General features: G+C 33.4%; 3 protein-coding genes and 1 pseudogene across 3 annotated transcripts; 2 read left to right on the top strand and 2 right to left on the bottom strand.

The window, feature by feature from the left end:
* Window positions 1-1737: 1737 nt before the first annotated feature.
* Window positions 1738-4650, bottom strand: LOC140814838 (uncharacterized). Its single transcript, XM_073173930.1, has 7 exons — window positions 4449-4650; window positions 4132-4217; window positions 3929-4050; window positions 2964-3109; window positions 2381-2528; window positions 2144-2303; window positions 1738-2055 (listed from the first exon to the last, which is right to left on the bottom strand). The coding sequence occupies exons 2-7, from the start codon at window positions 4142-4144 to the stop codon at window positions 1964-1966; spliced, it is 681 nt and encodes a 226-aa protein (XP_073030031.1). The 5' UTR covers window positions 4145-4217; window positions 4449-4650; the 3' UTR covers window positions 1738-1963.
* Window positions 4651-8156: 3506 nt separating this feature from the next.
* LOC140815702 (putative FBD-associated F-box protein At1g61330) lies at window positions 8157-8859 on the top strand. Its single transcript, XM_073174766.1, has 2 exons — window positions 8157-8384; window positions 8485-8859. The coding sequence occupies exons 1-2, from the start codon at window positions 8157-8159 to the stop codon at window positions 8857-8859; spliced, it is 603 nt and encodes a 200-aa protein (XP_073030867.1).
* A 3079-nt stretch (window positions 8860-11938) lies between these two features.
* On the top strand, window positions 11939-14460 carry LOC140814632 (uncharacterized; annotated as a pseudogene).
* A 3285-nt stretch (window positions 14461-17745) lies between these two features.
* On the bottom strand, window positions 17746-20457 carry LOC140814882 (vesicle-associated protein 4-2-like). The gene is made up of 7 exons (XM_073173980.1): window positions 20097-20457; window positions 19388-19458; window positions 19115-19196; window positions 18840-18958; window positions 18438-18515; window positions 18167-18286; window positions 17746-18075 (listed from the first exon to the last, which is right to left on the bottom strand). Exons 1-7 carry the CDS (start codon window positions 20365-20367, stop codon window positions 18019-18021), a joined length of 798 nt encoding a protein of 265 aa, XP_073030081.1. The 5' UTR covers window positions 20368-20457; the 3' UTR covers window positions 17746-18018.
* Between the last annotated feature and the right edge of the window lie 371 nt (window positions 20458-20828).

Genomic DNA, 20828 nt, shown 5'->3' with positions numbered 1-20828 from the left:
GTGAGAAATGAGAAGTCCATTTAGAGTAGATGACAAGAACATTCTTGTACTTACTTACTACAGAGAAATATCTGCACGGCCATCTATATCCATCAGGAGCTCGTAACAATGCAGCTTAAAGCGAAGTATGGTGATCTTTTAAATTGTCTAAATCACGCATGAGCCCTCTACATATGTGTAATGTTTCATAATAAAAGATGAATAATCAGTAAGACTTTGATCAACAGGTCGATGCATGATTCATAAGTACCACATGTGAAAGCTCCTGCGAAAGAGGAAGAAAAGTTCGTAAATGCTATGCTCATGATAGCTCATACGCGATCACTCTTCAACATTGTTGCACATAATGCAACAAATGCGGCCTTGATCAGGATTGAGCACGCCATGTTTCGGAACCTGTTGTTTCTATGACGCAAGAAATGCCAGTGCAATTAGGATGAAGCGATGAAGAAGAAGCTTCGAGTCTTCCGTGACCAATGCTTGCAAATCCTTTTCTGAATTCCATTCAGCTATCTTAATCAGCTTAATTACCCAAAACACAAATTATGACAAACTTCACGGCATATTTAATTTATACTCGAAGCCAATTTGAAGAATTTACGGCATATTTAATAAAAATATTATGATTCTACCTAATATAATATGACGATATTTTTTTTTGTTATGCTATAATATTGTTACGAAATAATATTATTACTTTGATAATTAAAATACCTAATTATGTAAATTGAGGTAAATATTTAAAATTTTGTCCTACGTCAATATTTATAAAATTCATTTAAATTTCGATCCGTTTGCAATTGCATAAAAAAATTTAAAATTCTCCAAGATGGTATTTGAAGACTTTTTATGATTAAAAAATCTAGTTTGAATATGATTTTATCTATCATAAAATTCTTTTTCTATTTATTATATATGGATGCTTTATATTAGGTATGATATTGTCAAAATATTTAAGTATATAGCAAAGTGTTTAAATTTTAAAATGATTTAAACCTTAATAAACAACATGTAAAGATAATATAACATTGTCGATTTGTAAAATCAAAAAGTAAAATGAAGTGTGAGTGTAAATATTACTTCTTAGAACTTCTGTTTCTAAATATTATTTACACAGAAAATATGGGAAAAAATTACTTCTGAGGAACTTTAAAAAATATATTTCACTGAAAATATAATTAAACCAACGCATACCCAAAACATGTTTATGCTTGTGGAATGTGGGGTCTTTTGTGTTATATTTTTGGGTTAATTGCAAAAAAAAAAAAAAAAAAAACCCCATTACAAAAATGATTTATGAATTTCTAAAGTTTTTAAATCTTGAGAACACACCCTCTTATCCATACGTGTTTGCAAACACGAGAGTTCAAAGATAATTTTTCATGAAAATTTTCAGTGATTCTGAGATTTCATAAGGTAATAGATACAATTATTCCATGTATTATTTTGGGTAAAACAAGCAATAATTGTATCATCAAATGCAGTAGGTTATCCGTGCTCCAAAATAAGGCAATTAGTAAAAAAAATACATTACCGATAGTGTTGGAGAAAGGACTCGAACATTTCTGTGGTTGCAAATAAGGCAGTCAGAAAAAAAACATTACCGATATTGTTGGAGAAAGGACTTCAACATTTCTATGGTTGCAAGGATAAACAGGGATCTGGCCAACACTGACACTCTTTGGTATTACAAAAATCCAAGATCAAGTAAAAACCTCTGGTATTCGATAAGCCAAAAACCCAAAAAAGAAAAATGAATATTAATCTCCAATAACAGAAGTTTTAAACATATTTGAAGATCTAAACATGCTTATTCGTTCATCAAGAAAATAAAATAGTGCACACTCAAAAAACATTCCTGAATTAGGGACACAACAAGCCGCGGAATCATTTTCGTGTTCGCCTGACTCCTTTAGTAATGGAAATTTTTTACCCGGATTCCTATATGGGAATGACAGCCTGCTCACATAAAATCGTAGTCATCGTAACCATCATAATCATCGACAACCACCTCATCATCTGTTTTGCCAATATGAAGCTGTTTCTTCTTCCCAGCTATAAACAAGAGAATACTTGGTTAAAAGAAACGATCACATTATCTATCACAATAATATTAGAATCAAACAACTGAAAATTGGTATACTTGTCTTCTTTTTGCCGGCATTAGCTTCTTTTTCTGCTTTAATTTTTTCATTTGCAATTGCTGTAACCGAAGACGCAACTTCCTTGGCATCAGCGCCTTTCAAAGATGTCATCGACAACCTCATCACAGCTTTCAGCAATCCAATATAATGATAACTTTTCTGACGTATGAGAAAATACACGGTTATAATTCTTAAGTAGCAAATCAATGAAAAGGAATGAAGCAAATATCACAAACCTCGTATGGACGAAGCGTATGAGAGATAAGTTCTGCATAATCTGAGAAATCACTCTCACTTTTGGGGATAAAATTATCGAGTGTTTTTTCATCATCCTTTTTGGCAAACAACTCTGCAGTGGACTTGTAATCAGCTTCTTCAACAAGTCTGTAAAAACCATCATATCCCATTTTTACTCATAGAACTTTTAAAAAGGTCCTGTCAACTATATCAACACCCGTGCCTTCCGTTCCAATAGTAAAGGAAATAAGCATTAATGAATGGCTTAGAACTGTGACAAAATAATATATGCAGCAGATGATGAAAGTCTTCAAGGGTGAACTGATCCAAAGTGGACAAATCAACTGAAGGTCAGGCATGTTAACAACCCAAGCTCCAACCGTGTAGACATGAAAATAAATGGCTCTGACTAACAGCCTGACAGGCAATTTAACTAGTAACATGTAATGAAACAGAAATGATCAGATAACCGTTCAGCCTAATTTGCTGCACCCAAATGTCAACATTAGACCCCAAAAAACTTACAAATGGTGATTTTATAAAGCATAGCATCTTGCAACACTGAAATATGAAAAACCATACCTCTGTTGGCGAAATTTTTCATCTATAGGATCTAAAGATTCCTTTGCAGTTTCAACAACTTTCTCAATGACTTTCCCTTTCTTTTCATCAAATTTAGATGGCGCTTTCTTAGGGACCTTTCCAGGAGTTGGCTCAGCTTTAGGTGCCTGACAAAATCATTCAGTGAAAGGGAATCCAATTCAATGGGCCAATACATCAAACATGCACTAAAAATAGTCCAACATCATAGAATACCATGAGAACTTTATATTCGTAATGTATCCTCTCAAATGATTCACAACAAAGTATGAATTGACATGACATTTTATACTAAAAAAATGTCCCCACAAATGTTATATCCAACATAAATAACTTTCTAATCAAGCAAATACAAAAGGAGGTAAAGATCACATCTTGACATTTGACAAAAACAAGTTGAGACACCAATCTATTTGATAATCTTAAGTCATAGCAAAATGCAATAAAAACGTATACCAACATGCAGCATCTGAAGTCACTGGTTTGCATCGAGAGATATTATCTTTGAAACACAATCAGAACTTATGAAATGACAGGAAGCAACAAAGTGCACATTTAACATTGCTCCATTGCATTTAATCAAAACATTCCACAACGACAGAAAGTAACAAAGTGCCCTTCTACATTGTTCCATTGCATTTATTCAAAAGATACCCTGTAAATTCAACTTTTTACTAAAGCAAGTGTCATGATATAACTATTTTTTAATCAACGTTTTGCATCTTTTACATGAACAAAAATCATACAGAATACCAAACGCACAACCTTACCCATCAATGATGATGGCAGAAGTATAATTCCACAATCCATACATCACTAATAAAATAATAGATATACAAGTGTCAGATAGCACATCATGAATTGAGTGAAAAACAAAATAATATGATCACTTTTCATCAACATTTAAAATTGTTTAAAAATGTGTCACACAACAAAGTTATACATACCACAGCAGGCTTATCATCATCATCTTCCCAAGAGTCCTTCACGTCATCATCTTCCAAATCTTCATCATCCCAATTATTCTTCGGCTGCTCCTTTTTTATAAGATCTGGAACATTTTCATCTTCTGAAACACAAAAAATCGTCAATAAACTTCTATCATATTCATTTGAAGAAAACTAATGAGGATAAGATCGACTTAAATTACCCCAGTCATCCATCAAGTTCTGATTGTTCTACACCCGCTGGATGACTTCAGATATCGATAAGTCCTTCCGTTAAAAAGGGAAATAACTGTAAAATTAGCCATTTCAGTAAATCAGAAGAAGCCCTGAGTTCATAATTATATATCAATCGATTACAATTGTACGAGCAAATCCTCACCAAAACCCACAATTACAATAAAAAATAAAATAAAAGAGAGAAACCCACGTTTAAACTCAAAAGTCAAAGAAACATAAACGAAAAGGAGTAATAATCACTTCACTTCTCATTAATTGCTGTTTCTTGAAACGAAGGTCTAACCTTTGAGGATGAACTGATCTTGATTTCTTCAGATAATTTACTGATCGAATTATAAGAAATCAATTTAGAAACCTTGATAGAATAATTGATGTCAGTACGGCGAAAAGACGGAGCGCCACAGTGGGAGGGTGACGGGAGAGGAAAAGGCCACAGACGAGACACCAGATGATAGTCATTAGGGATTTAGGGCAATTGCTTATTCTCGCTATTTTCTTATATATATATATATATATATATATATATATATATATAAAAGCAGTTAGGCAGTTACCAAATATAACTTGTGGAAAGAAAATGGAAATTTCAACATAATTTTTCCAAAAATATTTACCGTTGTGTTCCAACTCATCATTTTATTTTATTTCGCATAATTGATATGGATGTGAACAAACTAAATCATTCGCGTGCTGTTCAGAACTCAACTCAATAAAAAATTTGTTCGATATCGTTCGTTGAACTTATCGAATCGAGCTCAACAAATTTTATCGAGTTGAACTCGAGCTTAATAGTATTCGACTAACTAATGACTTTAACAAGAATAATTTGAGCATCAAATACAAACTTTATAATTTTTTTGCATAAAAACAAAATTTATCTCTAACTCATCAAATTTAAATTCAACTATAAAAGAATAATCCTTTCTATTATATTTACAATATTTATGTAATTAATTTAAATAAAGCATTTATTTTACATCAAATATAAAAATAATATTATTTATAAAATAAAAATTTATCTCTATATTTTTATAAATAATAAAAATATAAATATTTTATTTATTTATTAAGATTCAATTATTTATCGTTTTTTCGTAAATTTATTAAATAATCAAATTAGTCTTAAAATAACTTTTTTTAAAAAAATTAACTTTGATATAATCGTATCATTCCTACTATAAAAATAATTATTAAAAAACAGAATTTAAAAATAATACAAATTATCTTACTTAGATAATCATCTAATTAACTAGTAAAAAATCATATATATATATATTTATTTATAAAGTTTTTATTTCAATATAACTATTAAAAAATCATATAGAAAAAGCTTAATTTCCACTAGTTTTTTAATGATAGTCCGTTGCCTTCTCAAGAATCTCGAATAAACCAAGTTTCTCTTTGGTTTTTAAATTTTTTGAGGTTCCTTGGAGTTTGTGAACTTTATGTTTCTGGTACTTGGCATTTTGGAATGCCATCTTTGTTTGAATTAAAAGTTTGCGTAGGAATTCACTCCTGTTTTTCATTAATTAATTGTTATGTTTTCCGATACAAGAAGTACTTATATATGTTTCACTATTGTAGTGAATAATTTTCCCAAATTTAAGGATATATAAAATATATGTATACACAGGGACAGAGCCAAAACATAGAGGTTGGGCGGCCAAAAACAATTTTTAAAATTTTAGGGGGCGCTCGCATCCACCAGCCTCCTTTGACTCTGTCTCTATGTATATGTGCGAAATTCAATAAATCTATCAGAATATTTGAGGTTCATTGATCGATCGTCTGGTCGAGACTCTGATCAACATTCAACTATTCTTGGAAACAAACAACGACAATTGGCTTTGTATGAAATTTATTTATCAAGTTTGCATGTGTCTTAACTCCCACAGTCGTTAGTTTCGGGTTATATAGTATTCAAGAACTCAAGCTATTTTTCGCAGATATAAATTCAAACCTTTTCCGTGCATTTTTACAAGATTTAATTTTACGTTTGCTCCAGTATCATATGTACAACCCATTAATGATGTCCTTTTTTTGGTCGTGTATCATTTGAGGTAATAGTGTTAAATGTGAATCTGGTTCGTTTTCATTCAGTAACTTAGATTTTTATTGTTTTGATCATTTTTTTTTTTAAAAGTCATTAAATACATCGAATATGATTTATCTATTAGTGATACTCTCTGCTTGGCTCATGTCGTGAGAATAAAATCAATATTCACTTGTTAAAATTATAAGCAAATTAATGTAAGGAGCAAATAAATCAGAACAACCCCAAATATTTCAAAATGAAAAGGAAAAATTGTCATTTTTCTTTATTTTTTATTTTGGTAGATTTTAATCTGTATAATATTTTTTTATTCTTATCGCATGAGTCACATAAAAGAGTATCATTGTAAAGTAAATAATATTAATTGGATTTAGCGGTTTCAAGCAAAAAAAATCCAAGTAATTTTGAAATATTACAGTTCAAAAACAAAAAACAGACAAACTTATGAACTAAAATTGTAATTTTTCATATATTCGACTCATTATAACATTTAGGTAATTAAAATACAAATTTTTTTTTCTTGTGAAAATTACTTTGTTTTTTCGTGGGATTTTTTTTCATTTATAGATGGAATTTTAGTTCTCAAGACGTCTGATTTTTTTTTTCATCCTCCTCATTTATTTCTTTTTTTTTTTTTATATAGTTTTACTGTACTTACAGAGATGGTAGTCGGATTATCACAACTATTCTTCAGATTATAACATTTACTTGAATTAACAATATATGGCAGTGGTAGTTGGGATTATCAACATAGATTCTTCGAATTGTAAGAACACTTGTTTACAGTACATACGATACACATGGTAAGTATTGCTACATATCTATTTTTTTTTTCCACTACCATGTTATATTTTGAGTTTTAATCTAAAGTTGGTGATGTAACTTAAATTCGAATTTCTATTTGTTTTTAATCTTATTTTGTCGAAAAGCTGATATAGCACCAGAGATTATTAATATAACGCTAGAAAATATCGGCATGACATTGAAAATTTGCTTAACCAAAGTCGGAAAGTGTTGACGTAATTGGACCAAAAATAGCTGGAATATGAATTAATCAAAATGTACCCAAACCAATGTTTGACAAGTTAATCTACTAAATAAAAAATTGGACTAGTTAATGGACCAAAATAAAATAAATTGGACAATTTACTGCACCAAAATAAGATTATTTTATATATTATTTCTTATAATTATTTACTAAATCAAGAGTGTCATATAGAAAGCAATTTTATATATTTAAGTGGTATTACAAAATTATACCTTAATAATAAAGATGTAAATAAAACTGGTTATATTGTAATTTTGTACCTATTTTTAAACTACACACAATGTCCTATTCTACTCATAATCTCCATCCCACTTTACCAATTAAGTGGTAATTATTGCCATTAATTTTTTTTATAGCTTTACTAAAAATTTGTTAGAAAGGATATATATAACTTTAGTAGTTAACATGTATAACGAACACGCAACGTGTGTACCTTTATGCGAACTATTTAGAATACGATATTACATGTTTCGTTTACATTATCGTAGTAATTTTTTGTTGCAAGATTTTTTAAGTTCCGTTTTATCTTTTTCATTTTTTCTAATAAAGTTCTTTTGACTGCTCTATTCAAAATTGTAAACTATATTTTAAAATTATAAATTGAGATTATTAAACAAAAAATTGAAATTATGGTTTTCTATGTTAGATGTATAACATATAATCCAATTTGCCTAAAAAACAAAGTGAAATCCTATGAGGAGAATAAGATTAAATCAAATTCTACGAAATCTGAATGACTCTTGCAATTTCAAAAACCTAATGATCTTGCCGTCTCACCGCCTATAAATGCACACCAAAGACGTATTGCATTTCATTACAGTTCTTTTCAGCAGATCAACCCACCCAAAATCAAATCATATAGTAGTTCTTCCTTTCACCATTTAAAATAAATGGCTTCTAAAGAAGTAAGAAGTCGTAAAAATTCGCCATCAAGCCAAGAGAGAACCAAATATTTTTATGTCCCTGAAGAAGTCATCGAAGAAATCTTGGCTTATTTGCCGATCAAGGATGCGGCTTGTCTATCTATCTTATCAAAAAGATTTGTGAATTCTTGGAAATTATGCCGCGACCTCTCCTTCACAAAAGAGATTTCAAGGAAATTTTCAAAAGAAGAATTCGTAAAATTTATTAATAATTTTGTGCTCAATTTTTCCGACAAAAACATGCAGTCGATTTTCTTTATATTTTGATCCAACGGATCAAATCGATCTGGTGCAGAATTGGGTACACAAGGCAATTCAATGTGGAATAACTGAGTTAGAATTAGATTTCACCGTAGCGGAGCAAACCTACATGCTAAGTTTTTTCCTTACAAATATTGAGAATTTGAAACTTTTGAAACTCAATAAATGTGAGCTAGATTTCATACCTACGCCAGATGGTTCGTGCCCTTTGCTGCAAATAACGTTGCAAAATGTTAGAGTCCCCTCCTTTACATTGGAAGCAATATTTTCAAACTGTCTAAAGCTAAGGACCTTAGAATTGACAAATTGCGAATTTCTCTACAATTTGAAGATTTTGGCTCAAGATTTAAAAGGGTTTACGGTGTTGGTTGTGAAAAACTGTACCTGGTCTTCTGTTAATGAGGATTAATGCACCCAGTCTTCATTCAATTCATTATGAAGGCAAAATGTGCGAGTTCAAATTTGAGAGTGATCTGCCGGAGCTGAGTGATGTAGTCCTTAATATTACTTCTCCCCGAGCTTTCCAGTTGCTTCCTCATAGAAACAATGTGATCAATGCTCTTGCTAATGTCACAACGCTCGCTGTCAACCATACTTTTCTTGAGGTATAAATTTATTATGGTGTTTTAAATTTCTTAATCTCTTTTCATATATTTCTTATATTAAATACTAAAGATAATTGCTGTGTGGCAAATCGATATTCAGGCACTTTGTGCGAGGTTTGGGGAGCATGGATATAAGGGAATGGACTTTTTGCTTTGGAAATTGAAAGAGTTTCAGTTGTTTGTTGGAGGAGATAGCCACATTAACCCTCTTGATATTGCCATTTTTCTCAAGAAATGCCCATTTGTTGAGAGGGTTTTAATTGATGTAATTTACGAAAATAATAATTTTTGACCATTTCCAAAATCATTTTTTCTAATTTATTTTCTATTTTGCAGCTTGGAAAATATGCTTTTGCGGAGAGTGTATTTTGGGAGCATCATGGGAAGAATTTTTTTATGTCATTTGGCTCGACATTTCCATTCCTCGGATCTGTCAAAATAAAGGGCTTTACTCTCAAGGGGATGCATGTATCAATGGCCAGGCTATTCTTAAAAAATGCCACATATTTACGAAGCCTAGAAATTGTTGGAGCAAGAAATGATATGGATACAGTAAGAGTTACGCCGGGATGGATTGCAAGGGGGATATGTACAAATGCTAAAATCGAGATACACGAGTATATGAAGGATAAAAGTAGCATATTCCCAAGTGTCTGAAGTTTATATGACAATTTCATTACGTAGATGTAATTCTTGTTAAGGTGTGTGTTGTTTTCTCCATTTCTCTTCGTATGTCGATTGAATCTTTGACTTGGTTGATTGAATCTTTGACTTGGTTGATTATGTGTTGAACTATTGAAATCTGTATTCTTATATGAAATCTTTGTGAGTTCATAAGCTTAGTTTGACTTTTGTTTGGTTGAAGTAATCCTTTGACTTGGTCGGCTACGTTTTGATTTTTCCCTCTTTTTTTTTTTGTTCACGTGAGTTAATTGTTTGTATATTTCATGTATACTTTGTTTTTTGCATTGTTTTGATTTTCTTGTAAACAAGTGGACTAAAAAATTATCAAAGTTATTGAGATTTGGAATGGGTATCTATATATACATACATAACCTAACCTAATCTATCGCAAAATAAATACCATGTCTTATCTTATCCTAGTAAAATAAAAAGGGATAGTTATAAATGTTAAATAATACGTGATAGTGAGTATTAGTTACTACAATATATTTATAGAGAGATATTTATAAATTACTGATACCCCTCGTATATGTTTGGGTCATGGGTATTGGATGATCTCGGATCATGGATCAGGTTATGAGAAGTTTTGGGCTAATCCGATAATAGTCGAGCAAGTGAATGCCGAAGACATCATCTCCCTGAGCTACCAGAAGCTCGGGCTTCCATACGAGTTCCCGAGTGATGACTTTCTACCCGGTTTACCTCGGTAATAGCACATCAGTACTTAAATGCACAAGTATGATATACATTATCTTGGTAATCATTAATGTCAAAATCGCATAGATTTGACAAAGTGAAAGGGACGGTTTAGCGTGTCAGAAAAGCAGGGTATGATCAACCATATTGTCATAATTAGTAAGTGTGCAATGAAAATAAGGACACCGTTAACTTTCTTTCTATAAATAACAGGTTTGTTCTAACTTAAAGAATTCATTCACTTACATGTTGTCTACCATATTTATTACAAAATTCTCTTTATAACCGTTGACTGACTTGAGCGTCGGCGTGGTTACGTCGGAGTATCTTTCGGTGTCCATTAACATTCTTTCTCCTTTAATGTTCTTTCAGAGGAACGAGTCCCTAACGGAAGTTCTCTGGGACGTTTTTCTCATTATGTCCCCATGAAGAATCCAAAGAGTCAGGATGTTCATCTTTGTGATGAGAAGGAGGCCGATATTCCAATGCATCTGCCTCCCCCTATTCAGGAAGTTGGAAAGAAATTTTTTTCACTTCCATAAAGAGTGTCATCATGACACCAACGAGTGCAGACAACTAAAGAGGGAATACCCTCGGACGAATCCTTGAGAAACCAAACCAGCACCTAAAAAAGTCGAGGGACATCCCTTGGCGCCCCGGAGCTCAGGGGCCTACCTTTCTAGCCCAGGCTCCAAGTTCCAGACCGGTCTCAGATACTAGAGACATGCTTCCTACATCAGGAAGGGTCCGGGAGGATAAAGATCGGAGGAAATCCCCTACATTGGGAGTGATAAAAATGATTTCAGGAGGATTTACAGACATGAGCTCTAACAGGGAGAGGAAGCTTGGAGCCGAAGAGAAATTTTGGGAGTAGAAAACTCCAAAAGAAAAGAGGAGCTCACTATTAGCTTTGGAATCCAAGATTTACAGGACATATATCTACCTCGTAACGATGCTCTTCCTTTCGGAGGTTAACTCAGAAAGTAGAAAACTCCAAAAGAAATTTATGTTGGAAGGATCATGCCAATGTATATGCCTGAGCTAGCTAGCTACTCCTTTCGAGGGTTAACTCAGAATTTTTAGAGGGGTGAATCCATGAAATTAGGATGATTAAATTTGAAATTTAACGAAAATTACACGTAAATTTTTAACCTTTGATTTTGATAGGATTCGCTCCTCTTACTATATGTTGGATCATCTAAGTGATTTTTCCCCCTTTTCTCGTGACATGGTTATCGAATTATATGTGAGTAAAATTACTTCGAAATAAACAGGGAATTTAGGCATAATAATAACAACACGTCTCTATTTTCTTTCTTTGTGGTAGAAACATGTATAAAAAAGATGTGGTTTATAAGAGAGAAAAAATAAATTAAAAAAAATTGGAAGATCCATATTTTTCCCTTACCAATAGATTTTGTAATGCTTAGAGATGCAACATGTCACGAAGCCTAGCCTAGATTCCGACACTGTACTTAGGTTGTTCACGGGAATAAAATTGGGGAATTCAAGTAATCCGTGAAACAATAGCAACTCAATAGTATTCTTTTAAAAAATAAAATAAAATAAAAAATAAGGAGAGGTAGCAATTGACTCAAAGCGGTTCCCGTTCGTCACGATCTGACAGAAAACCATTATCTGGTGTAATGACCATAATAGCCCTGCCATCCACCATCTCTGTAAGGATATTTCGGTAAATTAAGACCTGTTAATTGGACAGAGTTCTCAGAATCATGATTAGAAGATCACTCTCTCTCTCTCCATGTTGCCTCAAGTTCCAACTAGCCGGAATCTGGAATCTTGGTCGCCGGTGAATCTGGAACGCTCCCAGTAAATGAGTTATCTACGAAACCCGTGAGATTCAGAAAAGATGGGTGGCGGAAGTAACAGCACACTCGCTCAACCAACCGCACGAAAGCCAAGATTACAGCAGGCAATTCTACTCATCTCTTCGCTGATTTCCCTCTCGCATTCAATCAAAGTCTTTGCTGTGAAATGGCAGTCTGTAAGAAATAAACTCGAAGAGCTTTTGTCCAACCTTACCGCCATTGGAAATTGTGAATCCAGCGAGAACTTGTCGCTCCGTGTTACTGTTGAGTCAATTCTAGCAACCCTCGAGGGCTGTGACGAGCTTTTAAAGCGGTGTTTGGAGCTTTCTTACAGCGGGAAGCTTCTCATGCAAAGCGATCTTGATATTCTTTCCTCGAGATTGGATGCTCATGTGAAGAGTCTATCTGACATTCATGCTGTGGGATTGCTTAGGCAGAGCTATGCGTTGGTTGTGTCGAGGCCAATTAGTGTCTCGGCTTCAAGGGATGATATAAAGTTTTATATCACCGATTTACTCTCACGGCTCAAAATTGGGAGCAGGGAAATGAAGAAACAAGCCCTCGTTGAGTTCAATGAAATTATTCTAGAAGATGAGAGATATGTAAAGATAGCGTTGGAGCTTGATGGTTTTACAAGTTTTCTTGTGAATCTTCTTGATTTCCAAGACTGGGAAATCCAAGAAGAGGCTGCTAAAGCTGTGTCCTTGATATCAGGGTTTGAGTGTCATAAAGGTGTGTTAATTGTCGCAGGGATAGTTGCTCCATTAATCAGAGTTCTTGTCTCCGGGAGTGAATTGAGTAAAGAACTGGCAGCAAGGTGTTTGATGAAGGCGACAGAGAATTCGGATAATGCATGGTCTGTTTCTGCGCATGGTGGAGTAACTGCTCTGTTGAAGATCTGCGGTAATAATGCAGGAGGTGGAAACGAATTGGTTGGTTTGGCATGTGGGGTGTTGAAAAATCTCGTCGGGGTTGAAGAAATGAAGAGGTTTATGATTGAGGAAGGGGCGGTTTCTGTTTTTGTCAGGTTAGCAAAGTGTAAAGATGAGGTGATACAGGTGCGTTCTCTTGATTTATTGCAGACTATGGTCAATGGAGATGAATCTACTCGGAAGTTGATTATTCAAGAAGGCGGAATTCGTACATTCGTGTGCATATTGGATCCCAAATCATCGTATTTAACAAAAACAAGAGAGGTGGCATTTAGAGGGGTTGTGAACATATATTTTTCATCTGAGAATTCATTGAGTTTGTTAATAAATTATGGTTTTGTGGATCATATTCTTTACTTTCTTCGATATGGGGAGATTTCAGTGAAAGAATTTGCCTTAAAGGCAGCATTTTGGCTGTGCGGGACATCAGAGGAAGCCAGGGAAAGTAATGGGAGATGCAGGGTTCATGCCAGTTCTTGTTAAATTTCTAGATTCAAAATCATACGAAATTCGTGAAATGGCAGCCGAGACACTGTCTAACATAGTAACCCTGCCTCAAAACCGGAAGAAATTCGTACAGAATGATCAGAGCGTTGGGAAACTGCTGCAAATGCTTGATCCTGGGGAGGAAAATTCAGGTAACAAGGAGCTGCTGCTTTCAATATTGATGCTGTTAACAAGTAGCAATACTGCAAGAAAAAAGATTCTCGATTCAGGTTACTTGAAGAACATTGAAAAGCTTGCTGAAGCTGAAGTATCAGATGCCAAAAAGATTGTAAGAAAATTGACTAGTAATAGATTCCGCAGAATCTTAAGTGGAATCTGGCATTCTTGAATCTTATCCTCCCCAACCCCAATGTTTCATCATGTTTCGATGGATTTTTGTTCTGTAAATCTGCGCAACTTCTTTTACAGCAATCGACTTTGTCTAATAATGTCAGCATTTAGAACATTACCAAAGGACCATCGATTATCTTCTACAATTTTTGACCTTGTAACCATTAGTAGTCAATAAAATCACAGCAGATGGTCGATGTACGTATCACCAAGATTTTTACAGAACTTGGGTAAAATCTATTTATTTTGGGATGCTGTTTGGAGCCCATTTGCACATGGGGATGGATGGCGTGAAATAGAGATGGGCATGTGAGACGTAGACATCAATATTTGGACGGGTTTACGTGCATACAAAAGAAGTGTCTGATAGCTCTGCTCTAACGTCTATCCTTAATTTGCTCGTCTTTTCTCTCTGTCATGCAATTTAGTGTTTTCCTGCCCCTTTTTGGCCTCATCTGCTACTTGCTCACTCAAAATTAAATATTTATTCTGTTCATAGAATGGAATTGAAGATGCAAAATATATTTTCTTGGGCTGAAATGGGAAATGAGATAAAGGATTGTTGAAGAATGAGAACTTTTGTAGAGATAATTATGTGTATATTGCTATTAACATTTGGAAAATAGAATATAAATCTTGAAAGAAATAAAAAATGTGAGGAAGGAGAGGAGTATTCTTGGTTAATTCATCTTGCTAGATTTGTGGAGAAAAGTGAGTAGATAATCGGTAAGACTTCGAATTAAATGATGGGAATAATGCAATATGGACCACGGGTTCCCATCTCTTTGGTTCAGTGACAGCACAATCAATCAAACAGGTAGGGGAATGTCTAAGAAGAAAACTCACATTAGATAATAAAATACGCGATGTAGCTTCCTGCAGGTGGATTAAATGTTCTCTTCCGAACATAAATGTGTAGTCTTTTTAAAAAAAATATATTCCACCTCCCAAATTATTGCATGATTGTATTGTCTAAATGTGGTTCATTTAGGAGAGTACAGTCAGTTTCATGAATCATGACTGCACAGCCTTTATGATGCGATTGCAACAGTTCAAAGAATGTATACATTTATTACATCAGCATGTCTACAGAAACCAAATTTTACATAAGGCAAAACAAAACAAACAAAACAAAACAATGTATAAAGGAAATAAATTCCGGGCAGAGAATAGAGATGATGAATTGTCATGGAATCCATACCTAGTTTCGAATTTTCGTTAAGCTGTCATCTTCTTTCTTTTGTGAAATTGTAAGAATAACAAATAGCGTCTATATAATAAATACCTATACATATTATATGAGTATGATCTAGAGTAGGTTTTTTATGAGACGGTCTCACGAATCTTTATCTGTAAGACGAGTCAACTCTATCGATATTTACAATAAAAAGTAATACTCTTAATATAAAAAGTAATACATTTTCATTGATGATCCAAATAAAATATTTGTCTCACAGAATATGACGTCTCACACAAGTTTTTGTTTATGATTAAACTGTAACATTAGATTTTACTATTTTATTTATATCGAGAAATAATTAACTTTAAATTTTTGTGTTATCTTAAAGTGGGGTGATCAATTTTTTTTATTAACCATATGAACCCTCTGTCGAATTACACTACACCTGTTTTTTTTGTTTTTATTTTAAAAATCACTATTAAAAAAACTAATTATACACTGCGATTATTTTCTTTTGTCAAGAACAGTACCAAACTGTCATGCCTAAACACCTTGCCATAGTATTTGTCTTAATGTTATAATAATATGTAGGAAAAAACTTGTGTGAGACGGTCTCATAAGTCGTATTTTGTGAGACTGATATCTTATTTGTGTCATCCATAAAAAAAATATTACTTTTTATGCTAAGAATATTACTTTTTATTGTGAATATCGGTAGGTTGACTCATCTCACAGATAAAAAGTCATGAGATCGTCTCACAAGAACCTATTCTAATATGTAAATAACATACTCAATTAAAGAAGTTAATGACATTCAGTTTGTCTCAACTATGGACAAAAAATTCTTCTTTTTACAAAAAAGAAAAAAAAACCCACATCTTTTTAAATATTTTTCAAATCGGTCAAGTATTTGTTAAAATATTTATTTCTTATATTACAAATATTTTGATATTGATTAGTGTTTTATCTAGTTTTATTTTATATGATTTGAACTATATTTTATATTTGCAAGACACTTTATTGTTATTTTTTTGAATTATTAAATATAAGTTCTAATATTTTGCATTCTACTTGATCACTAAAAAACGTCGCAACCATTCAAAATCATAAAACTAATTCTATATATAAAATCGAGATTTTTTTAAAAAATATCTAACTAACTGCACATCACAATTTAGTTTGAATTATTTTAAAAAACCGGCAAAACCATACCATGATAACTCCTATGAAAAACAGTGGTTTTATGAGAGAGTACATATACACACAACTAACCGCATATTTTTTGTAAGATGGTGCAGGAGCACTAAATTTATAGACAAGATGACGAATCTCATAAGAATATTCCACCTTCGAATAAAGAAAGGTAGGGAAGCTAATAAGAGTCGAGAAAAGAAAAAAATACTATTAATTGCCGGGTGTGAAAATGAATTCGATCATTCAATTCAATAGGAACAGACATGTAAACTAACGGGCTAAAGTTGGGGTTTTCGGATTTGAGTTGGACCCGAAATCTGACCCAAAAAACAGGATTGGGTTCTAGTTTACCAGAATTGACACAAATTGAAACTCAGGTCACCTATCAATTTTAATTGCCATATTTGCAGACGAGCATCGTTTTCTGATATTTATATAACGACTTTCACGCAGAGATTGTCAAGTACAAAAAGTGCTCACTCCCTTCTTTGGAAAATGTCGCAATTAAAAAATATTGACTAAGTTCATTTTCAAAACCATGGAAAATTAAAATGGTATCGCAATAAAAGCCCCTCTGGGGGCGACTGAATTGTATATTCAGACAACTCATTATCCTGTTTTTTGTCAAAAAACAATGACAACTGATCATTGCAATAATAAAGTATTCTCCGCTCATGTTATAGTAATATATTTTTGTTTTACCGTTTAATACATATTCCTCGTAGTGGTAGGCAGCCCCAATATCCAGAGATGATGATAATGTATATATTAATTGTGCCTCATCAACTTTGACCTTTAACTTTATGCATGTAAAGCTGAGATGTTGTAGAATATGTGAGTGTTGAGGAATTGTCAGAAATTCGATTTTCTTTAACATCTTCTTTATCTTGTCACAAGACTAGCCCATGTGTTTGTCTTAACTTAACGAAAGTTCGTGCAGCATTATTTTTCAGCTTCAAACATCATAATGTAACCCAAACTTCTAGCAAGTAAATTTCCGATACAAACTCCAACACAACATGTTAGCAGCTCGCTCAGTGTTGGATTTATCAATCTGTATGCGCAAGTTAAGTGTCATCTCCAAAATGAGTCAATAAAAAACCAATGGCAAATAAATAATCTTACATATATGACCCACATCTGATCAAGTCCAGGCCATGCCAGACTGGAAGTTCCATGGAACACTTTGTGGGTTCATCAGATGCGTCGCGGTTCAAACCCAACAATCCGGATCTTATCTGTATTTCATCTCGAATGTCTATATTAGGTTTATTTTAAACAGAAATGCCATTCATTGTACATGAAATATGAGATCAAACAATACCGCAAAAGAAAATCTGGACTACAAAACAAATTCATGATATATAAAAAGCGGAAGGATAGTGAAATATTTCTCTCATTCAAAGAAACAAAACCACATATCTACATATATTTATAAGCAATAAGCCTCAAACATATTACCTCAAGCTACATGTTTAACGCCATCAGTGATAATGGCAGATGAGTCAGATGTCTAATATTTACCCCTTTGGCAACATACCAGATGTTAAATAACTAAGGACATCCATCAAAAGCACAGCACATTAATATCCAGCCAAAATAAAATGCTTTTCAAGAATCTATCCCTTCCACTTGTTGTCGAGCTAGGTATCTTTCTCTTCTTTCTTTCTACATATCAGAATCCAGGAAGAAGAGTAATAAGATAGAAACCAAAACGAATACATATTACAAAAAGAAACGGCAAAATAAGAAGACTAACCCATTCATCAATGACGAGCCCTTCTCCGATAAACTTTGGACCTGTGTCTTCAGAAGGCTTCTTGCGAGCCTCGAGTTCAGCCTCAGCTTCAGCCAACTGGCGATTTAGTTTCTCTAAAGCCTTTGAACACAAAACAAATATCGATCAGTATTTCCAGAACGAAGCACTAGATTAGAAGAAATGTGAGCTAACATAATTCAGTCTACACTGAAACGAACGATATGTGCATAGTTGCATAGCACTGAGGAGCCAAAATAAAATCTTCACTCACAGGGCTGGGGCGTTCCACATCTAGAAACACAACCCTAAGTATTTGTTCCACAGACACTTGATCCTTGTGCTCATCGAACTAAATCAAAACAAAATTAAAAGGTATCATAACACCAAAAAATAAACTTCAAATAGACATACAGCCATGATATAAGCCTCCATAACCAATTAGACTTTACCACCAGCGTCTATGCATTTTCAAGGATGAAATAATTGAGATTCTTAAAGAAAAACTTAACTCTTTCTTTCAATAGCTTTTAATAAAACCAAAAATTTCCATCTGTTGGTCCAAATCCACTTAGGAATACAATGAGGCCAATTCATGTCCGAAGTTAGTCAGTTACAAACCAAATCTGATGCTATAACAAAGCAAACATACATATAAGAAAGGAATTGGACAAACCAGTTCGGGTACATAGTCCATTGGTTCTTTCACTTTTAGGCTCATTATTTTAAACTTCACTTTGCTTTTCTGGTCCATCAGCTTTTCATTGTTTTCTGGGTGCTCGACAAACTTGAACACTAATAAAAACATGGAGGCCAAAGAAAAACATAAATACACCAGTCAATATTTTCCTCAAGGGATTGAAACAAAGTATCCTCATCTTTGCCACAAGAAGTTATGCAGATTTAAATTTTGACACAGAATAAGTGCAAAATCCTATGATTAAAACTCACCAGTTGCTATGATACTCTCACCGGGAGCAAGAATGGCCCCAGGAGGACGCATGAAACAGCTTTTTGGTGCAGTTGTTTGGAACTACGACAAAACCAAGCAACCAACAATAAACAACAGTCAGAAGATGAATTTTGATTACATCTAAGTTGGCATATCAGCATATGATATCAAATCTCCGAAAAGGCCAATCGGAAACCATAGACGAATAAAAATTCTATATCAACCTTAAATAACATGGAGAATAGACCAAAATTAACAAATGCTTGGCATACCTTAAAAGCTACATGAGACTTGCTTGTATTTTTTATTTTGATTGCACTTCGGACTTGCTTACCAGGTTCATCTACAAGAGTTAAAGAAACAAAACTAAGATCATCTGGTCTTGGAGTGCAGAGCATTGGAAAAACACCGGCAATTGCATCACCCTGAGTGTGATAAAGGTGGGCAGAACAGATCTTAATCCCTAGACCACCAATCTCCAACTAACATCAATGGATATCGTTTCCCATACATAAGAGAACCAATATCCAGCTAACATCTCAGGCAAGGAAGCAAATTTAATCAATTTTCACTTATTTTATTCCCAATCACTTTCACTTTTCAATATAATCAAAATCAGAAAAGAAGCAGATATGAGAATAAGATTTCAGTATAATTTCTTTGGTAACCTCTACGCATCAAAAAAATCAAATATCTTCCAACATAACCCATATAATCAGATCAACCATTTATGAAAGTACTAAGGCAACATCAAATCAGAATACTCACCGAAAGAAAACACAGATCAAGCTTAGTAGAATTTGGTGGAGCACAATAAATTGCCATCAATCAGCTAGTAACTAAAACACTATAACATACTCAATATATATATATATATATATATATATATATATATGTGTGTGTGTGTGTGTGTGTGTGTGTGTGTGTATCACAGGAGTACATAGATAGAGAGAGGAAGAGAAAAATGAGAAACGACCGTACAAGGAAAATAGAGCTTATTCGAGGGATCGAGCTTCAAACGACGTCGTGTGAGGAGCACAGATCTGGCCACAGAAGAAACCGAGCTTCCGTGAGAACCAGATGCTTCCACCTGAGATTGAGTAGCACTGTTTCCATTACCGTAATTCTGCTGATACTGAGCGAAATTGGACGAAGATGACGTCGTAGTCGACGGCGAATTTCGGAATGGAAGCTTGAACAGCCCCCATACTTTTCCGTCCGTCGATGGCGATTTGTCGACCGCGATTGCCATGTTGCAGTTGGACGGAGGAGGAGGTTGGGTTTCTGCTTTTGGAGTTGGAAACTTTGCCAAAAAAATTTGTTGGTGCCTTGTGGGCTAATCGCTGGTTTCGGAAAGTTTATAACGGCCGATTTATTTATGATATTAAAATTAATTATAATAAAACAAAAAATTCAGTATGAATTTAATTTTAATGCCATTTGCAATTTTTTTTTTAATTCGTTGATCAAGCTTAACTTTAATCTATCTTTATCTCTTTCTATTTTATTGAGATTGACATCATTATAGTAACTACTTGCTCCATCTCTAAATTAATTCACAAATGTATAGTTTGGTACACATTATAGGATAAGCATGTGATATATAATATAAAAATAAATAAGATGTATGATATTATATTTAATGTTTGGTATGATTTTAATAAGAGTGATTAAATTTATATATTAGATTGTAATGACAAAATTAATCTTATT

Source organism: Primulina eburnea, chromosome 15, assembly GCF_022965805.1.
Source record: "Primulina eburnea isolate SZY01 chromosome 15, ASM2296580v1, whole genome shotgun sequence".
NCBI classification, from domain to species: domain Eukaryota; kingdom Viridiplantae; phylum Streptophyta; class Magnoliopsida; order Lamiales; family Gesneriaceae; genus Primulina; species Primulina eburnea.
Note: the sequence above shows the minus strand (reverse complement) of the source record. Positions and strands in the feature narration are given on the sequence as shown.

What these genes read in the sequence shown, in the direction of transcription:
- LOC140814838 (XM_073173930.1), bottom strand. An exon ending in GAAAAATTTCGCCAACAGAG is followed by an intron (nt 2,529 to 2,963) that starts GTATGGTTTTTC and finishes TGGTTTTTACAG; the next exon opens with ACTTGTTGAAGAAGCTGATT. An exon ending in TGCCGGCAAAAAGAAGACAA is followed by an intron (nt 2,056 to 2,143) that starts GTATACCAATTT and finishes TCTTGTTTATAG; the next exon opens with CTGGGAAGAAGAAACAGCTT.
- LOC140815702 (XM_073174766.1), top strand. Translation starts at nt 8,157, where the DNA reads ATGGCTTCTAAAGAAGTAAGAAGTCGTAAAAATTCGCCATCAAGCCAA. An exon ending in AATTTTCAAAAGAAGAATTC is followed by an intron (nt 8,385 to 8,484) that starts GTAAAATTTATT and finishes GATCTGGTGCAG; the next exon opens with AATTGGGTACACAAGGCAAT.
- LOC140814882 (XM_073173980.1), bottom strand. Translation starts at nt 20,367, where the DNA reads ATGGCAATCGCGGTCGACAAATCGCCATCGACGGACGGAAAAGTATGG. An exon ending in AGTCTCATGTAGCTTTTAAG is followed by an intron (nt 19,197 to 19,387) that starts GTATGCCAAGCA and finishes GTTTTGTCGTAG; the next exon opens with TTCCAAACAACTGCACCAAA. An exon ending in TGGACTATGTACCCGAACTG is followed by an intron (nt 18,516 to 18,839) that starts GTTTGTCCAATT and finishes GTTTTGATTTAG; the next exon opens with TTCGATGAGCACAAGGATCA.